At 41.7% G+C, this 17,272-nt stretch overlaps 1 protein-coding gene across 1 annotated transcript in view; it reads left to right on the forward strand.

Moving 5' to 3' along the window:
* Positions 1–17,272, forward strand: part of LOC307038920 (scavenger receptor cysteine-rich domain-containing protein DMBT1-like) — a gene marked incomplete at both ends in the record, with an annotated part of 41,494 nt that overhangs the window by 16,849 nt on the left and 7,373 nt on the right. Inside the window, 9 exons of the mRNA XM_079680593.1 lie at positions 2,603–2,831; positions 5,832–6,015; positions 7,775–7,868; positions 8,424–8,519; positions 10,391–10,735; positions 12,257–12,543; positions 14,884–15,028; positions 16,363–16,572; positions 16,676–16,701. Coding sequence (XP_079536719.1) covers positions 2,603–2,831; positions 5,832–6,015; positions 7,775–7,868; positions 8,424–8,519; positions 10,391–10,735; positions 12,257–12,543; positions 14,884–15,028; positions 16,363–16,572; positions 16,676–16,701 — 1,616 coding nt within the window. The remainder of the gene's footprint in view (positions 1–2,602; positions 2,832–5,831; positions 6,016–7,774; positions 7,869–8,423; positions 8,520–10,390; positions 10,736–12,256; positions 12,544–14,883; positions 15,029–16,362; positions 16,573–16,675; positions 16,702–17,272) is intronic.

Below are 17,272 nucleotides of genomic sequence, written 5' to 3' on the forward strand. Positions count from 1 at the left end.
CATGTCTCTTCTACATGAACATGTGTCCCCTCTTCTTCATGTATCTTCTACATCAACATGTGTCCCCTCTTCTTCATTTCTCTTCTACATCAACATGTGTCCCCTCTTCTCCATATCTCTTCTACATCAACATGTGTCCCCTCTTCTTCATGTCTCTTCTACATCAACATGTGTCCCCTCTTCTTCGTGTCTCTTCTACATCAACATGTGTCCCCTCTTCTCCATGTCTCTTCTACATCAACATGCGTCCCCTCTTCTTCATGTCTCTTCTATATCAACATGTGTCCCCTCTTCTCCATGTCTCTTCTACATCAACATGTGTCCCCTCTTCTTCATGTCTCTTCTACATCAACATGTGTCCCCTCTTCTCCATGTCTCTTCTACATCAACATGTGTCCCCTCTTCTTCATGTCTCTTCTACATCAACATGTGTCCCCTCTTCTTCATGTCTCTTCTACATCAACATGTGTCCCCTCTTCTTCATGTCTCTTCTACATCAACATGTGTCCCGTCTTCTTCATGTATCTTCTACATCAACATGTGTCCCCTCTTCTTCATTTCTCTTCTACATCAACATGTGTCCCCTCTTCTCCATATCTCTTCTACATCAACATGTGTCCCCTCTTCTTCATGTCTCTTCTACATCAACATGTGTCCCCTCTTCTTCGTGTCTCTTCTACATCAACATGTGTCCCCTCTTCTCCATGTCTCTTCTACATCAACATGCGTCCCCTCTTCTTCATGTCTCTTCTATATCAACATGTGTCCCCTCTTCTCCATGTCTCTTCTACATCAACATGTGTCCCCTCTTCTTCATGTCTCTTCTACATCAACATGTGTCCCCTCTTCTTCATGTCTCTTTTACATCAACATGTGTCCCCTCTTCTTCATGTCTCTTCTACATCAACATGTGTCCCCTCTTCTTCATGTCTCTTCTACATCAACATGTGTCCCCTCTGTGTAAAGACACTCTGAAAGTTTCAGGAACAAAGATTCTCTCTCTTTTTGTCCTGATCTATTTATATAAAAACGTTTCTGAAAATGAGCCGATCAGATTTTGGCCCCTTTGTGATGTCATAGCGTTTTTTTGGGTTGACTAACCATTGGACAATAATCAACCAAGGCTGTAGAAGCACCGGGTACTGGACCCATTTTGTTAGATGAGCTTCAGTGTTCAGGAAACGAGCCATCACTTAAGGACTGTGTTCATTTGGGAATTGGATCCCACAACTGTGCTCACAGCGAAGATGCTGGTGTCATTTGTGAAGGTAATTGTGAATGCATACAGTCAACACATACAGATAGTAATGTTCATATACAACTATAGAAGGCACTTTAAACCCTAGCACCAACCAACACACAATGGAGATTTTTTATAGTAAAAAAAGCCACATTTTAAATTAAATCCCAAGTTTCTAATAATAACCTGTACAACACAGAATGGGAATCCTCTTCCAATGCAATATGCAAATATAAAATGAACGTGTTACTTTATGTTTAAACCAGTTTTTCTTAACCTGTTAAGCCCGAGAGACCCCGGTACCGGGGGCCTCCTGCAACATCTTGCAGGAAACAGTGTCTGAGGGCATGTTCATTTAATAAACTATGAATGTTTTATATCCATGTAACGGGAAGAAACTCATCTAACTGATCATTTAAACATTTTTTTCAAAAAACCCCACAATGCTAACGCTGAGCCTTTGAATTAGCAACGAGCGAAAAATGCTAACAGATGACTGCACCGAAATTCACTTACAAAACCTTATTATTTATCTTTGCTGCACATCTCAACCCATCGTTTCACATCGTGAGGGGACACAGAATCGAGGGGTACCCTTCATTATCACTCAATTATACGAACTCTCGGAGATAATAACAAGAACACACATCAAAACATATGGAGCTAGTTCGCTAGAAACGCTAACATGGCTCACCTCTGTTGTAGTCTGGTCAAAAGTGGTCTTCAATGGCATTAAAACGATAAAAACGATGCTGAAGTTAATCCATAGGTTAATCCAATGTGTCTGTGTCACTTTGAATGATTTCTGATGATCCATGAGAAATAAACCTGCTTTTCGGTTTTGAGATGTCAGAGCTAGAGACAGCTTCACTCTGGAGCAAAACTGCGTGCGCGAAGCCCCCACCTTTTTGTTTGACCATGTGTGTGTGGGGAGTTTCCCCTTTGATTCTATTGGCTTTAACGGTCAGAAAGAGATGTCAATCACCAAAATTGACCAATGCGTTCCAGAGAAACGGTAAAACCCCCGTTTCCACCCAAATCACCTCAGAGGTGGAGTTTGTTTTGCAAAACCTCTCTAAAAAGGTCAAATGTCACTTGTTTTGCATCAATCTTGATACAGGGTACTTATTATATGTTGTACTTTGGATTCCTAAAGCTTTTAGTCTACCTTACCATCATCCAAGGGTATCATGTCATTTTCGAGCCTGAGACCTGAAAAACAGGCTCAGGACTAAACTGGTTAACAAAGTAAAAGAGCCCAATGATTAAATGATCAGGAGTCCCGATTTTTTTCAATCATTCAACAATTGAAACCTGAGTTGCCGTATGGGTTGACTGACATTTTGATTTCATTTTTACCAGGACCTATAACAACTCACCACCTCCACCAAATACCTCCAGTGAGGCTGGTCGGCTCCACCAACTCCTGCTCCGCAGAGTGGAGATCTTTCACAACTGGCACGTGGGGACCAGTGTGTGACGACAATTGGGATCTGAACGATGCTCAGGTGGTTTGTGGACAGCTTGGTTGTGGCCGGGCTGTAGAAGCAAAACAAGGGCGACATTTTGGACCGGGTACTGGACCCATTTTGTTAGATGATCTTCAGTGTTCAGGGAATGAGCCATCACTTAAGGACTGTGTTCATTTGGAATTGGATCCCACAACTGTGTTCACAGCGAAGATGCTGTGTCATTTGTGAAGGTAATTGTGCATGCAAGTATTTTCTACATCAACATGTGTCCCCTCTGTGTAAAGAGATTCTGAAAGTTTCAGTAAAATAGATTCTCTCTCTTCTTGTCCTGATCCATTTATATAAGAACCTGTCTGAAAATGAGCTGATCGGATTTGGGCCACTTTATGATGTCATAACGATTTTTGGCTTCTGTAAACATTAGCTACACCCCCCCCCCCCCCCCCCCACCCCCCTTATCACCTGAATCTCCAACTAGAGCACCATTGTGTTCTTTTTAACCAAATCCCTGGGGGGAGGGGCTCCTTATTTTCATCTAAAGTTACAGACAGAGAATCAGCACTTTGAAACACGGCTGAAACAGAGGTGATTATGGGTAATGCTGCAATGATCTGTTTGGTATTTGGAGCCAAACACTTCAGAGACATGTTTTGTATATATCTGAGAGCTATAATATATTGATGAAAAACAGTATAATAGGGGACCTTTATACATACTGTATGTGTCTAATCATTATATCCCTCTCACCTCACAGCACTGTAGAAGAAGGACATATCGCTCCGTTGAAAACCAAGATCAGCTCCATCCTGTCACCATTGGACATCACGTTTGAGTAAAATATAGTTTGGTAACATGGAAGATATAAACTGAAGTTACATTTCCTTTTTCCTTTTCATTTTGGACCTTAGGGGATAATTGTAAAATGTTAATTGAGTGAGCCGATAGCCACGATTTGATTATGTATTTATCACTGATGTATGATTTAAATCTTATTAATCGAACGTAGAAGTGGTATTACTAATTACATAATCAATAAATGTAACCCCTGATTTTGATGTATTCATGTTTTCATAGAGGATAATCTTAGTACCATGACTAGCTGTCTGTCTTTCTGCTAGTAGTGTGTATCCTGCCAAATCATTTTAAGACTTTGCAGTTTTACAACAATATAATCTTTTTACTTCCATCACCAGTGTGTATGTGATATAATAAATATATTCTAATGACCTGAGTGTTAAGGTAACTCATCTACGACACACCCTCTGATGACCTGTCACTGCATTATGTAGGCTATGATTAAAGATGGTTCTGTGTGAGCTAATCAAAAACAAGATTGTCATGTCTTACCTGTATTGGTTTCTTTCTGTTATAAAATTTCTCAACATATTTTATCCCGATGTCGGTCATTTCATTTCACGAAAACTGGAAATCTGGTTGTTCAGTCAATAAGTAGTCCACATAATATATAAGATAAGTTAAGATTGAAATGTATTCATCCCTGTGGGGAAATGCAGGGGTTTTAGCAGAAACAGGGTCAGAGTGAAAAAAAAAGGATTCTCACAAGGTAACCAGCTGACTTGTCCTTGTCCAATAAATCCCCCGCCCTTGGCTTGCAAATGTACTTTTTTCTATTCTGATTCTGTACCTTTATTGTTTAAAGATAGCAACATACACTCAAAATGATTCTGTACGTGTGAAAATAAGATAAGATGAAACTCTATTATCCCCTTGGGGAAATTCAGGTTTTTATAGCAGCAACAGGTCAGAGTTAAAAACAGGATTCACGCAACAATCAACCAGCTCTGACTGGGGGATCCCGAGGCGCTCCCAGGCCAGCGAAGAGATATAATCCCTCCACCTGGTCCTAGGTCTACCCCTCGGTCTCTTCAGCTGGACGTGCCTGGAACACCTCCCTAGGTAGGCGCCCAGGTGGCATCCTAACTAGGTGCCCGAACCACCTCAACTGGCTCCTTTCAACGCGAAGGAGGAGCGGTTCAACTCCGAATCCCTCCCGGATGACTGAACTTCTCACCTTATCCCTAAGGGAGACGCCAGCCATAGGGTTAGGGTATACCAAATAGGATAAGAAGATAACATAATATTACAAAAAAAGTGTTTAAAGTGATAAAGTAACTGTGTGGCAAGATATCACATTGAAACGTTGAGCATTTGAATGAACATGTTAAACATATTTTTGAATGAATGTGATCAAGCGATCGGATATCTCCATACAAACACGTACTTGGATACGTCAGCTGGTATTAATAATAATAATAATACATGGGACTTTTATAGCGCTTTACATGAAACTCAAAGACGCTTTGACAGAGAATTAAGAAAAGGCAACAAAAAAAACAAAGAAATACAAAAAGAGATAAACAGAAAATGGGGGAGGGGGGGGTCAGTGGTTGAATGCAGTGTTGAACAGGTGGGTTTTGAGTGATGTTTTGAATGCTGTGAGGGAGGAAGAATCTCTGATGGATTGGGGTAGTGAGTTCCAGAGGGTGGGTGCAGCAACGGAGAAGGCTCTGTCGCCCCAAGACTTGAGGTTGGTCCGGGTGGGGGGGAGGGGGGAGGTTGGCAGCGGCAGAGCGGAGGGAGCGAGTGGGAGTGTGTCTGTGGAGGAGGTCAGTCAGGTAGGATGGGGCCAGGTTATGGAGGGCTTTGTATGACATCAGGAGGATCTTGTACTGAATTCTCTGGGGGATGGGGAGCCAGTGGAGCTTGATGAGGACGGGTGTAATGTGTTCACGGATTCGGGTGTGGGTGAGTAGACTGGCGGTCGGAGTTCTGGATATATTGAAGTTTGTTGAGGGTTTTTGCAGGTGAACCATAGAGGAGGCTATTGCAATAGTCCAGACGGGAGGTGATGAAGGCGTGGATGAGGGTTTCGGCAGCAGTGGGAGAGAGGGATGGACGTAGACGGGCGATGTTTTTGAGGTGGAAGAAAGCTGTCTCTGTGATCTGTTTGATGTATCTGTTGTAGGAGAGGGTTTGGTCAAATATGATGCCTAGGTTCCGGATGTGAGGGGAGGTTTGAACTGGGAAGCCGTCTATGTTGAGGGTGAAGTTATGGATAGGTGTGGTGAGCTTTTTTTGTCCAATGATTATTATTTCAGATTTATCGCAGTTGAGTTTCAGGAAGTTAAGTTGGAGCCAGGATTTTATTTCAGTGATGCAGTTTGTCAGGATGGAGTGGGTAGCAGTGGAGATGGACTTGGTGGAGATGAGAAGCTGGATGTCATCGGCAAAGCAGTGGAATTGAAGTCCATGACGGCGGATAATGTGACCAAGGGGAAGCAGGTAGAGGATGAAGAGGAGGGGGCCGAGAACTGAACCTTGAGGGACACCTTGGGGGAGAGGAGCGGTGGGGGATTTGCAGTTATGGATGTAGAATGAACTGGTTTCTGTCAGAGAGGTATGAAATGAACCAAGAGAGGGCAGTGCCGGTGATGTTGGAGGTGGTTTCAAGACGGGTGAGGAGGATGGAGTGATTGATGGTGTCGAAGGCAGCGCTGAGGTCAAGGAGGAGGTTACCAGCATCGGAGGAGAGGAAAAGGTCATTTGCAATTTTGAGGAGTGCGGTTACGGGACTGTGGTTTGAGCGGAATCCGGATTGAAAAGTTTCATAGAGGTTATTAGCAGAGAGTTGATGCTTAAGTTGTGACGCTATAGCGCGTTCCAGAACTTTTGACAGAAAGGGTAGGTTCGAGATTGGTCTGAAGTTATTAGGGTTGTCAGGGTTTAGTCCGGGTTTTTTCAGAATAGGGGTGATAGCAGCTATTTTGAGGGACGGTGGGATGGCGCCAGAAGACAGGGAGGAGTTGATTGCTGCAGTGATGAGTGGAGGTAGAGTAGGAAGGCAGGCCTTAACAAAGCTGGAGGGGATGGGGTCCAGGGTGCAGGTGGCAGTTTTCATTCCTGTGAGGAGATCAGAGAGGTCAGTAGGGGAGACAGGGGAGAACTGGGACAGGGGTTGGCAGGATAAGGGGGGGCGGGTGTCTTGAGGGAGAGCTGGTGTGGTAGTGGTTAAGCTGCTGTAAATGTTGTCTATTTTGCTTTGAAAAAATGTGAGAAAAGAGCTGCATTTGTCAGCTGTGAATGACTGAGTGGTGGTCCAGGGGGCTGAGGAGTTTGTTTATTGTGGAGAATGGTAAATGGACTGTACTTATATAGCGCTTTATCCAGCTGTTCAACTGTTGGCCATGCCATCGGGAGCAACTCAGGGTTAAGTATCTTGCCCAAGGATACGTCGACATGTTGACTGCATGGGCTGGGATCGAACCCACAACCTTCTGGTTGAAAGACGACCGCACTCCCTCGCAGCCACAGTCGAGAAGAGTGTTTTTGGGTTTCCGGAGCCAGAGTGGATTAACTGAGAGTAGTAGGTGGTGCGGGCATGGGAGAGGGCATCTTTATATTGCAGTAGGTGGTCTTTGTAGGTTTGAGAATGAATTGTGAGACCTGTTTTATTGCGGAGTCTTTCAAGTTGCCGGGTACGGGTTTTCATCGGACGGAGTTCAGGGGTGAACCAGGGAGCAGAGTGGGTGAAGGAAACTGTTTTGGTTTTTATGGGTGCAAGTTGGTCAAGGCAGGAGGACAGAATGTTTTTGTAGTAGTCAGTGAGATCAGAGGGGCTATGGAGGTCCACAAAGGGAGTGGTTGATATTTTTTCAGAGAGGGAGGATGAGAGCGAGGTAGCTGAAACACAGCTTAATTTACGGAAGTTGATTTTGCGTTTTTGCTTTGGTGGTGGGGTGGGAATGTTGATGGTCATGGTGATGGCTAAGTGGTCGGAAAGGAAGAGGTCTGAGCCAGACAGAGGGTGAAGGTTTAGTCCAGTCGAGCAAACAAGGTCCAGAATGTGGCCACATTGGATCACAAAAGACGCACATTAAAACCAGAGCCATGAATCACAATCTAATTCTCATTGCCATTCACACCCAAACCTGTCCCTGCCCAATTTGTAAGGGTTGCATGACGAATTAGTGTTCTAAGAGAATGATCATGATTTCATCATCATTGTTTTACATAACTGATTTGCTTCTGGCTACTATTAAAGGAATCGAGGGACGCAGCAAAGAGCTCACAGCTGCTCTCTTACCTGACACTACCAGTCATCCTCCGAGGACGAAAGCCTGTCTCAACTGGAAAAGGTAAGACTATGATGATGACTAGCATGATAGAGGCAGTGGAGATTAATAGCAGAACAGTACTTATTTGTATAAAGTGTTTACCTTGGATGTTTCATTGTACAACCCAAATGGCAAATGTTATCCTTTCTCCTCTATCTACTTGTCTTTCATCCTTTCTTTATAACTAATGCTGTTGATGTGTTGTGATTTTAAAAAGGCGTCCATTATCAACTGGCCGGGGACAACAGCTGGAAATTAGCAATGTTGGTTAAAGCTGCTGTTTTTTGTGACAGTTGATCAATGGGGAATGTCCATGACACTATAAACAAATAAACTAATCTAAACTAAACTTTGAGGGTTAAAAGTGACTTTTTAAATCATAATCACAGCCACCGCAAAGAAGGAAAGTAAGGATTCTGAAAATCAACCGTTTTTTAAACTCATCTGATTTCTGACCTGAATATTTATGAGTGATAGAAAGATTGGGTTACTGAATTAATTTGCATAAAAGTCAACGATTGAGGAAGCCAGTAGGTTTGATGCACTTTGTTCAAATATCTCTTTTGTCCTTTTCAGAAAGTGTTGGTCTTATCTTCAGGTTGTGGTCCATGATGAGGATGAGGACCGGTTTGATGCTAGTCCTGCTAATGCAGACATTTTTAGGATGGACAGGTAAAGTATTTTTAATATCTTTCCTTTACGGATCAATTGCTTTACAGTCAAAAGGATCATCTGAGAATTACCCAGTCCTCTCCTTTCTCTCAAGGTTCATGGAACATTTCTAGAGTCTTTTAGCTCCTTGTTTTGGCATTACAACAAATTCCAAGTGGCAAAACAATTGAGTTATAGGTTCATTTATTAAAGCTAAAAACCAAAGCCTTTTTTCTTCAAGCTTTTGGTCTTTATTCAGAATAACCATGCATTTTTTATGTAAAAACTAAGGTAATAAACCAAAAAACAAAACTCCTTGGCTCAGCAGAGGATGACAAATGAATATCAACAATCAATAAGTTGAGTTTCTTCTCTTTTGTCTTATTTTTGTCAAATGTTTATTATCCTTTTAGCTGTAGTAAATAAATCTCTGATAGCTTTTTTGTTTTTCCAGCTAGTAACTAAGAACGAACCTGTAAATAATGGTGATTGGTTTCTTCTTGCCAATATTGCTTTATACTCATACTCAAAAACACAATGATGTCTGTGCTTTCTAAATCTCATCAGAGTGAATGAACAACAGATTAAAAAAATGCCCATTCTGTTTGCAACTTAGGACTTCCTGACTAAATATTCATTTATTTGAGAATAATAAGAAGTTATCGCTGTATTCTCTAGTCAACGAGGCAGCTGACTAATTCCGGGCTGGATTTCCTTCAAGGCCCCACAGTGCAACCTAATAGATGACATTGAACAATTGGGCTTTTGCTAAGTAATTCCAACCTCAGTAGTAAGATGGGAATTTATAATAATTCAATAGGTTTCCTAACTACAACATGTTCTCAGACCGAAGGGTGTCGCCTTGATCTTTGTCAGGCATTTGGAGGGTAGGGTTGTAATTAATATACTATACTTTAAATACTATACTATATTTTAAATATACTATTAACATTTTTAATTGAATACCCCGTTTATCTTGGCCCTTTTTGTTTGGTTTTATGTATATATGTCACACTGTGGGACTGTGGGAAACGGTATCTCGAGATTTCTGGATGTATAACACAAGTAGTAATTTTGACAATAAAGCGGACTTTGACTTTTGACTTTGATCCACCCCAGCTTTCTTAAGACTGTAATGCTGAATGAATCCTCTTCCTGTGTCTGTTCCCTGTATACAGTCATTGCTTTCCTGTGTAACGTGGTCAGATCTTATCACATCAGTGGTTCAGGTTATCTGTCCTTCCAGCTGGAAAAAGATTGATTCTGTTAAATGCTATAACTCAGGGGAGTCCAAACTACGGCCCGTGGGCCATTTTGAATCGGCCCTCAGCTAATTTAAAAAGTATAATGGAAAGCGGCCCACAAATTAAACTTGAGCTGGCCTTGTATTGTACTTCTTAAAAGCCTAATTTCAGTCAATTCAAGTTGAAAATATGTTCTAACGAATCTAAGTTGATAAGAAAAAAAAGTTATAACTTATTTATATAACAACCTTGAAATATACCCTTCCGATTTCCTCCTATGATAAGCAATCTAAGGCCTCTGTTTTAAAGAATGAGCTGCTAACAGAATAAATGAAACCCTATGGAAAGCTGTCATGTAGGCTGGTGTATCATCAAGCATCATTTATACACATTTGATGGATTTTTCTAACTTATAACTTCACTTATGAGGCTATAAACCTGACCTCTAGTGAGTGGCCAAGCCCTTCGAATATTTTGGCCCGCAGTGAAAAGAGTTTGGACACCCCTGCTATAACTCTAAATTAAATAACACGACTTTGGTCTAAGCTTGTATATTTGTTCTTTTCTTACCAGAAGGTGATTAAGTGTGGAATTTCCACCACATGTAGCAATGTGGGTTAACGGATATTGTTCTTCCACTTTATCCAGGAACTGCCGCAGCAACTACACCTTCTCCACCAAATCCTCCAGTGAGGCTGGTCGGCTCCACCAAGTCCTGCTCCGGCAGAGTGGAGATCTTTCTCAACAGCATGTGGGGAACAGTGTGTGACGACCTTTGGGATCTGAACGATACTCAGGTGGTTTGTCGACAGCTGGGTTGTGGCCTGGCTTTAAAAGCGGAGAATGGAAGCATTTTTGGACCGGGTACTGGACCCATTTTGTTAGATGATCTTCTGTGCTCAGGGAACGAGCCATCACTTGAGGCCTGTATTAATCGTGGAATAGGAATCCACAACTGTGATCACAGCAAAGATGCTGGTGTAATTTGTGAAGGTAAATGTGCATGCACACAGTCAACACATACAGATAGTAATGTTCATATGCAACTATAGAAGGCACTTTGAACCCCAGCACCAACCGACACACTATGGAGATTTTATATGGTTTTTAAAGGTCACCTATTTAGCAACATCCACATGTTCATGTCTTTCATACATAAACATGTGTCCCCTCTGTGTAAAGAGACTCCTGCTAGAGCACCATTGAGTTCTTTTTAGGGATGCACCGAATGGGTAATTCTTGGCCGAAACCGATACCGAAAATAGGAAACAGTTGGCCGAAAACCGAATGCTGAAAGGCCGAAAATTATTAATAGAAATATATATATATATATATATATATATATATATATATATATATATATATATATATATATATATATATATATATATATATATATATATATGTATACATGTTTTACCAATGTTGTTGAGCTACCTGATTATGGAAAAAGACATGATTATGGCAAAACTTAACTTAAATAATAATCACTATTATGGGTCCATAAAACATTTATTCAGCATTTTCTTTTCTCTAGGATAACTACAACAAAGTGCATTCAGAACAAAGCCAAGGTGCTTTCAAACTGCATAAACATCTAGGCCAGTAGGCCTACAACAAAATAGTGTAAATAAAGACTGTAACAGCCAGGCCTTCAACAACAACAAATGCACCTATAAGTTTGGTAACCTAACGTGTTGTTGTGATGACGTAATCAAAACGCGGCGACAAGCACAGCGCGCCACCATGCTCGCGGCTGGCTCACAGCCAACATGTCTGCCGCTTGGAGATATTTAAAAATATCAGAGAAAGAGGCGCGGATTGCGATTTGTAAAACTTGTTCAGCTGACATTTCTCGAGGGGGTGTAATTGCAAAGACTTTCACCACTTCGGGATTACTCCACCACTTGAAATCGAAACACCCGGACAAATATGCGGAGTATGATCAACGTAACCCTGTTCTCTGACATTTGGTGATATTTTTTAACAATTTTCGGCCGATAATTTTCGGTGGCCGAATATTCGGTGCATCCCTAGTTCTTTTTAACCAAATCTCTCTCAGAGGGGCGGGGGGAGTGGCTCGTTATTTTCATCTAAAGTAACAGACAGAGAATCAGCACTTTGAAACACGGCTGAAACAGAGGGGATTATGGGATGCTGCAATGATCTGTTTGGTGTTTCAGCCAATCAGAGACAGGTGCTGTATATAACTGAGACCTATAATATATTGATGAAAAACAGTAAAATAGGGGACCTTTAAAATCTAATTTAAATTAAAAACACAGGTTTATGATCCTAACTTGTACAATACAAACTGGGAATTCTCATCCATCGCAATATGCAAATACAAAATGAAGGTATTACTTTGATGTTTAAACCTGTTTTTTCTTAACAAAGTAAAAGAGCCAAATCATTTAATGATCAAGTAAAGTTCTAGCGAAGAGATTTGGATTGCACAATTGCAACCTGAGCTGCCATATGTGTTGACAGAAATGTTTTCTTTGACTTCATCAGAACCAATAACAACTACACCTCCTCCAACTACACCTGCTCCAACTACACCTCCACCAACTACACCTCCTCCAACTACACCTCCTCCAACTACACCTCCACCAACTACACCTCCACCAACTACACCTTCTCCACCTCCACCAACTACACCTCCTCCACCTCCAGCTGCTGCTCGACCTCCACCAAATTGCCTTGTGGGTTCATCTGGAGAGGGTGTGACTGTGCTGCATCCAGCCTCCTTGATTGCCTTGATTGCAGTAACTCAGGCCATCTGGGTCTGGTGCCCTGCAGTTATTTAAAGCCTCTGCTCCTCTCTGTCTTCGCTCTGCTTCTCCCTGCAGGCACCCCGGTTTTGTTGAGCATGCTATGAGTTTCTTCAATTGCTTCACTTTGTGCACTTCAACACTCTCACACTCATACATGTCCATACAATCCTCACCCTGCATTTACACTACTGATACCACTGACATCCACACCTCATACTTTACTTGCTTTGCACTTCATTCATTTAATTCATTTGGTTGATTTGAATGTTTTGCTTAAATAAACATCTTTTGTTAAATGTGGATATGGTGTGTCTCCTCTTTGTTGTGGCCTTTTGAGCCAGGTCATAACCCCAGCACCAACCGACACACAAAAGAGATTTGTAATGGTTTTTAAAGGTCAGCTATTATGAAAAATCCACTTTTTCATGTCTTTTATACATAAACCTGTGTCCCCTGTTCTTCATGTCTCTTCTACATCAACATGTGTCCCCTCTTCTTCATGTCTCTTCTACATCAACCTGTGTCCCCTCTTCTTCATGTCTCTTCTACATCAACCTGTGTCCCCTCTTCTTCATGTCTCTTCTACATCAACATGTGTCCCCTCTTCTTCATGTCTCTTCTACATCAACCTGTGTCCCCTCTTCTTCATGTCTCTTCTACATCAACCTGTGTCCCCTCTTCTTCATGTCTCTTCTACATCAACATGTGTCCCCTCTTCTTCATGTCTCTTCTACATCAACCTGTGTCCCCTCTTCTTCTTCATGTCTCTTCTACATCAACCTGTGTCCCCTCTTCTTCATGTCTCTTCTACATCAACATGTGTCCCCTATTCTTCATGTCTCTTCTACATCAACATGTGTCCCCTCTTCTCCATGTCTCTTCTACGTCAATATGTGTCCCCTATTCTTCATGTCTCTTCTACATCAATATGTGTCCCCTATTCTTCATGTCTCTTCTACATCAACATGTGTCCCCTCTTCTCCATGTCTCTTCAACATCAACATGTGTCCCCTCTTCCTCATGTCTCTTCTACATCAACATGTGTCCCCTCTTCTCCATGTCTCTTCTACATCAACAGGTGTCCCCTCTTCTTCATGTCTCTTCTACATCAACATGTGTCCCCTCTTCTCCATGTCTCTTCAACATCAACATGTGTCCCCTCTTCTTCATGTCTCTTCTACATCAACATGTGTCCCCTCTTCTTCATGTCTCTTCTACATCAACATGTATCCCATCTTCTTCATGTCTCTTCAACATCAACATGTGTCCCCTCTTCTCCATGTCTCTTCAACATCAACATGTGTCCCCTCTTCTCCTTGTCTCTTCTACATCAACATGTGTCCCCTCTTCTTCATGTCTCTTCTACATCAACATGTGTCCCCTCTTCTTCATGTCTCTTTTACATCAACATGTGTCCCCTCTTCTTCATGTATCTTCTACATCAACATGTGTCCCCTCTTCTCCATGTCTCTTCTACATCAACATGTGTCCCCTCTTCTTCATGTATCTTCTACATCAACATGTGTCCCCTCTTCTTCATGTCTCTTCTACATCAACATGTGTCCCCTCTTCTCCATATCTCTTCTACATCAACATGTGTCCCCTCTTCTTCATGTCTCTTCTACATCAACATGTGTCCCCTCTTCTTCATGTCTCTTCTACATCAACATGTGTCCCCTCTTCTTCATGTCTCTTTTACATCAACATGTGTCCCCTCTTCTTCATGTATCTTCTACATCAACATGTGTCCCCTCTTCTCCATGTCTCTTCTACATCAACATGTGTCCCCTCTTCTTCATGTATCTTCTACATCAACATGTGTCCCCTCTTCTTCATGTCTCTTCTACATCAACATGTGTCCCCTCTTCTCCATATCTCTTCTACATCAACATGTGTCCCCTCTTCTTCATGTCTCTTCTACATCAACATGTGTCCCCTCTTCTTCATGTCTCTTCTACATCAACATGTGTCCCCTCTTCTCCATGTCTCTTCTACATCAACATGTGTCCCCTCTTCTTCATGTCTCTTCTACATCAACAAGTGTCCCCTCTTCTTCATGTCTCTTTTACATCAACATGTGTCCCCTCTTCTTCATGTCTCTTCTACATCAACATGTGTCCCCTCTTCTTCATGTCTCTTCTACATCAACATGTGTTCCCTCTTCTTCATGTCTCTTCTACATCAACATGTGTCCCCTCTGTGTAAAGACACTCTGAAAGTTTCAGGAACAAAGATTCTCTCTCTTTTTGTCCTGATCTATTTATATAAAAACGTTTCTGAAAATGAGCCGATCAGATTTTGGCCCCTTTGTGATGTCATAGCGTTTTTTTGGGTTGACTAACCATTGGACAATAATCAACCAAGGCTGTAGAAGCACCGGGTACTGGACCCATTTTGTTAGATGAGCTTCAGTGTTCAGGAAACGAGCCATCACTTAAGGACTGTGTTCATTTGGGAATTGGATCCCACAACTGTGCTCACAGCGAAGATGCTGGTGTCATTTGTGAAGGTAATTGTGAATGCATACAGTCAACACATACAGATAGTAATGTTCATATACAACTATAGAAGGCACTTTGAACCCTAGCACCAACCAACACACAATGGAGATTTTTTTATAGTAAAAAAAGCCACATTTTAAATTAAATCCCAAGTTTATAATAATAACCTGTACAACACAGAATGGGAATCCTCTTCCAATGCAATATGCAAATATAAAATGAACGTGTTACTTTATGTTTAAACCAGTTTTTCTTAACCTGTTAAGCCCGAGAGACCCCGGTACCGGGGGCCTCCTGCAACATCTTGCAGGAAACAGTGGCTGAGGGCATGTTCATTTAATAAACTATGAATGTTTTATATCCATGTAACGGGAAGAAACTCATCTAACTGATCATTTAAACATTTTTTTCAAAAAACCCCACAATGCTAACGCTGAGCCTTTGAATTAGCAACGAGCGAAAAATGCTAACAGATGACTGCACCGAAATTCACTTACAAAACCTTATTATTTATCTTTGCTGCACATCTCAACCCATCGTTTCACATCGTGAGGGGACACAGAATCGAGGGGTACCCTTCATTATCACTCAATTATACGAACTCTCGGAGATAATAACAAGAACACACATCAAAACATATGGAGCTAGTTCGCTAGAAACGCTAACATGGCTCACCTCTGTTGTAGTCTGGTCAAAAGTGGTCTTCAATGGCATTAAAACGATAAAAACGATGCTGAAGTTAATCCATAGGTTAATCCAATGTGTCTGTGTCACTTTGAATGATTTCTGATGATCCATGAGAAATAAACCTGCTTTTCGGTTTTGAGATGTCAGAGCTAGAGACAGCTTCACTCTGGAGCAAAACTGCGTGCGCGAAGCCCCCACCTTTTTGTTTGACCATGTGTGTGTGGGGAGTTTCCCCTTTGATTCTATTGGCTTTAACGGTCAGAAAGAGATGTCAATCAGCAAAATTGACCAATGCGTTCCAGAGAAACGGTAAAACCCCCGTTTCCACCCAAATCACCTCAGAGGTGGAGTTTGTTTTGCAAAACCTCTCTAAAAAGATCAAATGTCACTTGTTTTGCATCAATCTTGATACAGGGTACTTATTATATGTTGTACTTTGGATTCCTAAAGCTTTTAGTCTACCTTACCATCATCCAAGGGTATCATGTCATTTTCGAGCCTGAGACCTGAAAAACAGGCTCAGGACTAAACTGGTTAACAAAGTAAAAGAGCCCAATGATTAAATGATCAGGAGTCCGATTTTTTTCAATCATTCAACAATTGAAACCTGAGTTGCCGGATGGGTTGACTGACATTTTGATTTCATTTTTACCAGGACCTATAACAACTCCACCTCCACCAAATCCTCCAGTGAGGCTGGTCGGCTCCACCAACTCCTGCTCCGGCAGAGTGGAGATCTTTCACAACGGCACGTGGGGAACAGTGTGTGACGACAATTGGGATCTGAACGATGCTCAGGTGGTTTGTGGACAGCTTGGTTGTGGCCGGGCTGTAGAAGCAAAACAAGGGCGACATTTTGGACCGGGTACTGGACCCATTTTGTTAGATGATCTTCAGTGTGTAGGGAACGAGCCATCACTTAAGGACTGTGTTCATTTGGGAATTGGATCCCACAACTGTGTTCACAGCGAAGATGCTGGTGTCATTTGTGAAGGTAATTGTGAATGCATACCCCCCCCCCCCCCCCCCTTATCACCTGAATCTCCAACTAGAGCACCATTGTGTTCTTTTTAACCAGGGGCTCCTTATTTTCATCTAAAGTTACAGACAGAGAATCAGCACTTTGGAAACAGGGCTGAAACAGAGGGTATTATGGGTAATGCTGCAATAATCTGTTTGGTATTTGGAGCCAAACACTTCAGAGACATGTTTTGTATATATCTGAGAGCTATAATATATTGATGAAAAACAGTATAATAGGGGACCTTTATACATACTGTATGTGTCTAATCATTATATCCCTCTCACCTCACAGCACTGTAGAAGAAGGACATATCGCTCCGTTGAAAACCAAGATCAGCTCCATCCTGTCACCATTGGACCAATCACGTTTGAGTAAAATATAGTTTGGTAACATGGAAGATATAAACTGAAGTTACATTTCCTTTTTCCTTTTCATTTTGGACCTTAGGGGATAATTGTAAAATGTTAATTGAGTGAGCCGATAGCCACGATTTGATTATGTATTTATCAATGATGTATGATTTAAATCTTATTAATCGAAC

Source organism: Notothenia rossii (assembly GCF_949606895.1).
Source record: "Notothenia rossii genome assembly, chromosome: 5".
NCBI classification, from domain to species: domain Eukaryota; kingdom Metazoa; phylum Chordata; class Actinopteri; order Perciformes; family Nototheniidae; genus Notothenia; species Notothenia rossii.